The sequence below is a fragment of the Phasianus colchicus genome, chromosome 23 (assembly GCF_987193195.1).
Source record: "Phasianus colchicus chromosome 23, bPhaCol1.hap1.1, whole genome shotgun sequence".
NCBI classification, from domain to species: Eukaryota; Metazoa; Chordata; class Aves; order Galliformes; family Phasianidae; genus Phasianus; species Phasianus colchicus.
Window position 1 is genome coordinate 1,603,144 of NC_143458.1, and position 8,985 is coordinate 1,612,128.

The 8,985-nt window shown below is 51.5% G+C and overlaps 1 protein-coding gene across 1 annotated transcript; it reads right to left on the reverse strand.

The window, feature by feature from the left end:
- Window positions 1–2,256: 2,256 nt before the first annotated feature.
- CXCR5 (C-X-C motif chemokine receptor 5) lies at window positions 2,257–8,462 on the reverse strand. The gene is made up of 2 exons (XM_031599943.2): window positions 8,155–8,462; window positions 2,257–4,317 (listed from the first exon to the last, which is right to left on the reverse strand). The coding sequence occupies exons 1-2, from the start codon at window positions 8,191–8,193 to the stop codon at window positions 3,241–3,243; spliced, it is 1,116 nt and encodes a 371-aa protein (XP_031455803.2). The 5' UTR covers window positions 8,194–8,462; the 3' UTR covers window positions 2,257–3,240.
- Window positions 8,463–8,985: the final 523 nt, after the last annotated feature.

Below are 8,985 nucleotides of genomic sequence, written 5' to 3' on the forward strand. Positions count from 1 at the left end.
CCTCGTGCCTCTCGTCCGTGGTCTGTGTGATGTCCTGCAGGGTTGTTCACCGCAGCTGCAGCTTCTGGGAAATTCTGCTCTCAGCACTCAGCCAGGTGGTGCTTCCATAGTCTGCATGGAGTGGGTGGCCCGACCAGGCAGCTCCGTGTGGTTCCTTGTCCTAAGGAGGATTTTGCTGTCTCAGGATTTTGCTGTGCTGTTGTTCTGTCCCCTCCTCTGCTGTGCCAGCCCATCCTGTAGCCCGTGGGTGTCCAACCTTTTGGCTTCCCTGGGCTGCATGTACATAAGTCGCTCTGAAAGTAATGCCTCCTATATATTTTTATTAAACTACAGTTGATACAGTGAGTACAGTAACTCTGCTTGACAGAGCAAATGCTCAGCTACAACATGCTATTTTTTCAACATAAGTCCCTACCATGAGCTATGCATTCTGTTTGGTCTCCAGAAACATTTACCAAGCATCAGTGGATATCAGTGGGTGCCATTTTTTCTGTGTGGAGGAATTCAGTGACAAACCTTTGCTTTATCTGCACTTCCATGTCAGACACCATTATGTCAGACTGCCCCTCTGCTGCCATCTGTCACACAGCAACAACATGGGATGGATATTGGTGGGAAGGTTCCACCTCTACTGCTGTACCACCAGCATCTGCCTCTGATGTGGTGGGCTGCCATCATAAAACAGGAGGCATTACTTTCAGAACAGCCCTTGTAAAATACAGGATGTAGTCAATGCATGTAAGTAACAAAACTTATTTTAATCTTTAATGTTTTTATTAAAATGGTAAAAAGAGCAACAAAGCCATCGAACTGGTGGGATCTGTGACTGTGCTGTGAGGCTGAGGCATCACTGTGGTTTGGTGGCAGTGGTCTCACAGTGCTGGTCAGAGATTTTCGATGAAATATTACTCTTCTTTCTGTGCCTCATCCCTGAACGTGGTCGCTCACAAACGTCTGTGCTGCCACAGCCCCACGGCCTGGTCTCAGCCCACAGTGGAGCAGCGTGGGGCAGAGCTGCCACCGTGATGCGGGGCTGTGGGTCGGACATGGCTGCTCTCGCCTCTGTGGCTTGAAGCAGTTCTTCTTCAACTGCTGTCAGTGAGAAACAGCCTCATTTCCCTGCGTTCCCTGCTGCTGCAGATCCTGTCCCAGCGCTGTTTGAGCACACCTGCTCCCAGCCACCCCTCCTGGGCAGCAGTGGGTGACGGAGCGGGGCCCAGCTGCAAGCGCTGGGGGATCGGGGTGAGGACGCAGGTCCTCTTCTTGATAAGGAAAATGAAACCCTGCGTGAGTCACAGCGAGCTGCACGAGGGCGTGTGGGGAGCCCCGGTTCTGCAGCACTCCCAGGCACACGTTCATTCATGCATTCACTGGCTCGCGCTTTGTGCACGCTCTGCTGCCTTCACGGCCCCACGGCCCCGTGTGGGGCAGGGTGCTCTGCTAAAACACCCCTGTGACGTCCCCTGGGCCTCAGGGGGAGTAGGAAGCAGCGTGCTGCTGCAGGAGATGCTCTGCAGGGCTGGGCTGCGCCCTGGAGGATTGTTCATGCTGTGAATGCCTCACATTTCAGGAGTTTCCTTGTCATGTCAGAATCTGCAAGCAGCTCATTCAAAACCTCTGCCTGAGCTGGGACAGTCTGACGTGACCCACTCTGTGATGACTGCTGTCTGCAGAGTGACTCTGGATATGGTGAGGATATGGTGATTTAGACACAAAAATCCCTCCTGCGGTGGCAAAACTGGTATTGTGCCAGCTAAGCATAAGCAGTGAGGTGAGTAGAACAGCAGATCTTACCGTGTTCCAGGGGTTGGGGTCATTCTCGTATGACGGTGTGTGTGTGACTGTCATTAAGTGGAGGCCAAAGCAATGCTTGGCTAATGAGAAAAACGTAAGGAAGCAACACTGTGTACCTGCTGACACGTTACTCTGACAAGGCTTAGTAGGAAGCAGCAAGCTGCACAAGTCTGTTGGGGCTGCCCTGTGTGCCAGCTCACAGTGCCATCATTAACGATGGTACAAAGCTACCACTCTTGTTTTGAACCAGCTTGTGATTGAGGAGCCCTGATGCTGCTGGATGCCCATGGTGCAGGGCAAGATCAGCACTCAGGATTGTTCTATGTGAACCTGGATATTGGATGCACCCCATCTCCAAAGGCCCTGTGTGTGCAGGTGGAGCAAGGATATCTGAAAGCACAGTTCTAAGCAAAACGCAGTGCTGCCTCTCAGCCCACTGAAAACAAACTGAAATGATGCAAATTAGGTCTTCTTCTATGTTTTACCATACTGTGGGGCAGAATGCACAAAGCGATGTACAGTGAGCTGCAAAAGGAAAAGGGGGGGAAAAAAAAATAAAAGGTTACACCTTCAGCCTCACAAAGATGTGTGGTTCATTTTCTCCGTGCTCAGTCACAAGACTGAGCCATCTGTTCAGACAGTCATCTTCTTTAAAAGACAGCTTTTGTATACTCAGGCATTTGCTTCAGCAAGTCGCTCGCTGTAGCTGTGAACAAATCAAGTGAACGGGGAAGGATGTGGCTGATGTCAGGACAGGAATCTGCAGCAGTCAAACCCGAGTCCAAGGCCTCCTGGGGTGAGCTGTGCTGGGAAAAGCAATGTGCTGTGATGGGATGGCAGGACGTCATGCAGCAGGAGGAGCAATATTCCATCCACAGACCGCGTGGCCTTTGTCACTGGGATGAGCTCTGGCTACCCTGATGTTCTTACCTGCATCTCTTGCTCTAGCTACCACGGCAATTGTCCCCCATTGCTTCCTTTGGGCATGTCTTCAGTGACGTGAGCAGGTGAGATGGGAACCTGCTTTGTCCTTTCCTCAGCCCTCACTCGCTGAAGCAGCTCCACTTCCATTTGGCTGTGCCTCCCCCCCCCCCCCCCACCCTGTGACTCAGCCTTGCATCTGGCTCTGTGCACAGGACTCCTGCAGTCAGTTTGGTGATGGAGATGTGGTAACAACAGGTTCAACCTGCTTGTTTCCTCCATCCCTGCCAGAGTGACAATCGGACAGTCGGCATTTGCCAACAGCTGCCAGACAGATTTTGGTATGTATGTGAACCAGAAGGAACCACAGAAGCAATGCGGTGGGATTTGGGTGTTAGGTGGCTATCAGACCTTGGTTTCCCGAGGAATGAAGAGAGTGGTGGGGACACTTGTGAAACTTAGGAGTGGGACACAGCACATATGCTACTGGGCAGGCCATTTCTGTCCTGCAGCAACCTTTCTGAGTTAGAAAGTGGAGATGGAGGTGGTGTTGTCAGACTCGATTCCGCAGCCCTTCCTTGTCACCTCTAGGATCTCTTGTAGGGTCTCCTGGCTTATGCAGCCCAGCTCGTGCAGGATACGGAAGAAATCATTGCGGAACTTGACCCCTATAAAGGCATAAATGATGGGGTTGAGGCAGCAGTGCGTGAAGCCGATGGCCTCTGTCACCATGATGGCAGTGTCCAGCTGATCTTCTAGCAGGCAGTTCTTGGTGAAGGCTTCTAGCTTGGTAAGGGTGTTCAGAAAGATGACGATGTGGTACGGGCTCCAGCAGAGCAGGAACACGCCGGTGACCAGGATGGCTACGCGGACAGCCTTCTGCCTTTGCAGGCGTTGGGAGTGACACAGAGTGCGGACGATGGCCATGTAGCAGTAACACATGACCAGCAGGGGCAGGAAGAAACCCACGCTGTGGTACAGGAAGCGAGTTGCCAGCCACACGTTGTTGCCGTGAATCCCAGCCTCTGGAAAATAGCAGATGCTGCGGTTGCTCTCATCTGTCCAGACTTCCATGAAGATGAGGTCGGGTAAGGTCAGGAGCAGGGAGGAGAGCCAGATGGCCGTGCAGGTGAGGTGGATGGAGCGAGCTCTGCGCTTGCGGTAGGTGTGGATCGCGTACACGATGGCCAGGTAGCGGTCCACCGCGATGCAGCCCAGCAGCATGCTACTGCAGTAGAAATTGATCTTGTGGACGGCACTGAGGACCTTGCAGAGGAAAGTCCCAAATACCCACCCAGCCAGGCTTTCAACCACGCTGAACGGGAAGGTGAGCAGCAGTGCCAGGTTGGCCAGGGTGAGGTGGAAGAGGAAGTTTTCAGTGGTTGTTCGAGACCGTTTGAACCTCTCCAAAATGACCAGGACCAGGGCGTTGCCCACAGTTCCCAACACGAACATAAGCAGATAGGCGAGCGGTATGAAGACCTTCCTGAAGGGGTCTGTCTGGTTGCCAACCACAGATGAGGCCGGATTGAAGCAAAAGTAGCCTTCCAAAGAAGGAGTGGTGTTCTCAGCCTCGAAGTAACCGCTCAGCTCCACCTGGCTCTGCGGAACAGAGAGTCTGGTTACAGGAGGGCAGTTTCTGAACAGAAGAACCCAATCACCAAAATCTCCCACTGTGAGGGGCTGCACGCTCCCTGATCATCAGCTAGCACACCTGGGGATATTCTGGCTTCCAGTCAGAGAACCACTTTCAACTTCTGTTTTTTGCTGAGCTATTCGCTGGAGACTTGACTTGCTGGAGATTTGATTTTTTACAACACACAGAACTCTTCTTTGACTTTTTTTCCCACCTACTTGTAGCACAGCCTGTCCTGCCTGCTGACAGGTACAAAATGACTGGAGGAGTGAATGCATCAGAGGCACCGGGATGCCACAGCCACGGGGATGATTCCAGGCAGGGAAATCTGCTCTGCTGGTGAACCCTGTGGTTCTGAATTAATTGCAGTCAAAGCCAGAAAGGGAATCTGAAAACACCGCTCAGACCTTGGGCTGACAGCCGGTAAGGAAAGCGTGGCAGAGCTGCTGCAGATGGTGAGCGTGCTCTGTCCTCAGGCACTTAGCAGAAACTTGCTGCTAACCAAAGCAAAGGGCTCAGATGTACACTCAGCACGCGAGGCTTGTGGCAAGCTCAGCCATCACTGACAAAACGGGAAGAGCTCCACAATAGTTGTTTTGCACTCCCCCACCCACAGCCTCTCTGGAGACCAGCCCTGAGACTTCAGCATCAACCACAGAGGAAGTCTTTGCTTGCTGCTTTCATACCTTTCACTGCCAGCTGTGGCTGTTTGCACCTGCTGCGCCTTCACTCGGCAGCCAAAGTTCCCATCTAAAAATATTAGCCCTGCTTTAGACAGCCTTAGAGCTAATCTGGGGGGATTTTTTGCCCTTTCCTCCTCTCCCTGCATGTGCTAAGTCAAGTGACTGCAAGTAACCTCAAGTCCTGCACCGTAACTCGTTAGAAAGGGTGATTGCGTTTATTCTCAGTTAAATCCTTCCCCGTGTGATGTGCTGGGTGCCTCTGCAAGCAACTTCTCAGGTAAGGAGCTGATGTGGCAGTGCTCAACTCAAACTGCTGCACTGCTGAAACCACGTGTGTGACTTCAAGGGGAGCCTGACGGTGTTGAAGAAGCCGAAGCCTACAGAGCATTACTGAATGTGTGCAAAAGGCTTGGATGGTCCTCAGGTAGTGGAAGGCAGCAGGGTAAGCAATTCCTTGGGGAAAATGTCAGATCATGGAATGGTTTGGGTTGGAAGAGACCCTCAAAGGCCGCCTGGTGCCTCCCTGCAGTGCACAGGGACACCCACAGCTCCAGCAGTGCTCACAGCCCCTCCAGCCTGACCTTGGCTGTCTGCAGGCATGGAGCATCTGCCACATCTCTGAGCAATTTGACACAATGACCAAACTGGGCTGCTCAGGGCTTGGGGTGATCATGCTGGAGAATCCCAAGGGGAACATGTTGGAATGGGCATAGCTTAACCGGAGAGAGGTTGAACAACTCCAGTTGTTAAAGGGAAAAATGAAATGATGGGCAGCGGATGGGTGTGCTGGCCAGAATGCTGGCACTGCAGGTGAGAGGTGTGTTTGTTGTTAAATGGCTTTGGCTGCAGAATGGTTTCCAGTGTCACCCTACAGTCAGAGCTGGAGGTGCGGAGGCCACTATCAGCCACCATCTGATTGCAGATAAGATGGCAGGTAGGGCTCTTACTGTAAGCCACTCGCTGCGGGCAGAGGAAGTGTGAGCAGAGCTGTATCTGAGGCATCCTCTCATGTGCATCTCCGAGCAACGAGTGTGGGTGGGAGCAGGCAGAGATGAGTTGAAGATGAACATGAAAGGATGAAATGTGTGTATCCAGGCTCAGATTGGAAGGGCAGATGACCAGAGCTGCAGGAGATGCACCGAATGCAACAAGCCAAGGCTTGTGCTGTGATTGCTGCTTTCAGACTGGAAGCATGTGGCCACCTGGCCTGGGAATAATCCACACGTGGGCACCTTTGCAAAGGTAGTAACAGCCAGAGCACTTTGTGTGCGTGCTCTGCTGGGGAAACACAAAAGTAAAGTGGGGCCTTTTCCTGAAACTAAGCAGTAAAACGCATGCCTGCATTTGTGGCACTGGGAGGCACGATCCCGTCACACTCTTTGTTCAGGGATCCCCTCTATCCCACACTGCAGAGTCACGCAGGCCTCCTCTGCACGTCAGCTGCTTTTCTCAGTTCTGCACAACTGCCAGCAGTCAAAACATTTGCCTGTAGAAGAGCAGCAGCAGTCTGTGTGCTATTAGGGATTTTCCAAGTGACTCATTCCCTTCTAGCCCATCCAGAGCCAGGAGAAGCATCTCGCATTCCCAAAGCCTTAAAACAGAAATTGCCCACATTGGTGTGCAGCTCTGCAAGCTACTGACAGCAATCCTGCTCCTCAGCTCTCTAGGGGCTGAAGGAGAGAAACACATACATAAGAGCCAGCACCACACTCCTGCCATGCTGACGCCTATCTGCCTCTTGATAAGAATTGGCCTTCAGTACTGTGGAAGACCACATGGAGATCTCAGAGGTCCTTCTGCAGCATTTTTCTCTGCGTAGTGTGCAGCTGAGGAAGGTTAAGCAGGCAAAGTTTTCTTGCTATGGAGAATTGGGGTCATAATTTTGCAAAGCTTGGTCAGGGCTTCTGCTGCACTTGCTGGGCAATACTGAGATAAATGCCCACTCAGTGCAAACATTCCAGTTGTTTTCAGCCTGCATTTGTCCTGCTGGTCAGCTGCTCCTTTCCTGTTAGTGCAGGTTTGTGTCGCTGCTTTGTTAGAACAGCATGAGGCCTTTTTTGCAGATCTCTCTGGACACGCTGTTGATGCAATCACTGCATGTGGCAATGTGAGGCACCCCCAAACCACACGTGGCACTGCTCTGTGCGATCTACGGTCTGTTCCAGGGAGGAACGAACCCTGTTTGCCATGAATTTTTTATGCTGGATAAGTTAGAACAAATAAAAAGGATAGGGAAGGCTCCTTCCCACCCAGTTCTTCTCTTTTTTCCCCCATGTATAGGAAAGAGACAGCAAAATAGGTAAAAATTAAATCCCGCATTTCTCTCTGAGACAGAAAATAAACAAAAACTGAGATCTGCTGCACAGAGTCACGATATGAAAACAGAAATTCTGAGTTGCAATGTTACAGAACCTGGCTAATGATAGCACTGCTGTGGACTTCCCCTCAGACAGCACAACGTGCTCTAAAAGGTACAGCTGCTGTCTTTGACCTGCAACCTTAGCACAGAGAACTACAGGGCAGAATATGGTGTCATCAGTCACAGTTAGAAGAAGTGTTTGCAATTTATCTTCCTCGTTTTCTAATTCCTTTCTCGTAAGTTAAGTGCATATTTCCCTCCCAGCAGAGCCTCAAGCAGCCTGCTCACAGGGAAGGCAGGCTTTACCCTATGCTGTGTCCATGCCAACAACTGTGTTGAGAGCAGAGATGAGTTTCCCTATGGGATCCTGGCTGGGAAGCATTCGGACCAATGGGCAGCACGGAGCAGAAGCTGGCATCGGTCAGGATGTCCTGGGAAGGCTCTGGCCATTCCCACAGGAGTTGGGGATTTGGGGGCTTATGCACGGGAACATTTTGCACCCCCTGACTGTGTGGGGTTGCACTGTATTAGCGCTCCACAAACACAACAGTGCTACTTTTCAGTTCCTCCATCCCTCCAGTTCCAGAATTAAGGGATATAAAGTCTAATTGCATGGACGTAAGTAATTGCTCAGGTCCTCTTGCTTCTAACAGAAGCCATTAGAAGACGGTGACATTGCAACCAGGTCCTTCAGCCCACCCACAGCTCTGCCTGCTCTACCCCCTCCTTCTCTCCAACAAGCAAAGCCAGGCCAAACTCACCAAGTCATAGGTCTCTGATGAGTAGCTGACAGGCCCCATGGTGTCAGGATCTGCCTCTCCTCCAGCAGGTCAGCAAAAGTTCTTCTTTTTCGGGGTGGAGTTAGTCATTTAAGTGAGCAGGGAGGGACGCAGCAAGTAACAATACGGTATTTGCAAGGCAAATGAGCTCCAAGTGAAGGGTGACCTATATGATGTAAAGATTGGCCTCTCGCTTTATCACTTTTTCTCAAGTGTTTTGATTTTCACAGTGAAGCTTGAAAAATCCACATTCCTTTGGCCTGTAACGAGAAGATCCATGAGGTCCATAATTCCATCCTGCAAACCTCCATGGCTCTTGGCTGCTACTGTCCAGGGCAGTCTGAAAGCTCTGTGCCCCACCGAAATCTCACCAGGTCTGGATGCCCTGTGGAGCTTTGTAAGACTTTGCAGACACCATTAATCACATCTGCATAACCATTAACCTTTGCTGGGGTCTTCCTGGCTGCTTCAGCCTCAGGGACCTACAGCCGTTCTCTGTCTCCTCCTGTGGCTTCATCCCTTCTTGCACTCAGGGACCTTGCTGATGGAAAGCGCTGCCTCAGTGGCTGCGCTGCAGTTCTGGGGCAGGGCAGAGGCTTCTAACTAATTGAGAAGTTAACTGAAAGTTTCTAATCTGAGGAAGGCAGGCACAAGTGTGCTGGAGCCTCCGTTCGAGCAAAAAGCCTGACAGGAGTCACACCGGTCAGGAAGGAGACACTACTCTGGCAGTCACTATTGGATTTTGTCTCTTTGTGGTTTTTAGCAGGAGGCATCTCCCAGGCTCTGAGTCCAGCCCTTAGAAGCAGGCTGGGG

Coding starts and splice junctions, on each gene's coding strand:
- CXCR5 (XM_031599943.2), bottom strand. CDS start 8,193: ATGGGGCCTGTCAGCTACTCATCAGAGACCTATGACTTG. Junction 4,318..8,154: donor CATCAGAGACCTATGACTTG/GTGAGTTTGGCC, acceptor TCTGTTCCGCAG/AGCCAGGTGGAGCTGAGCGG.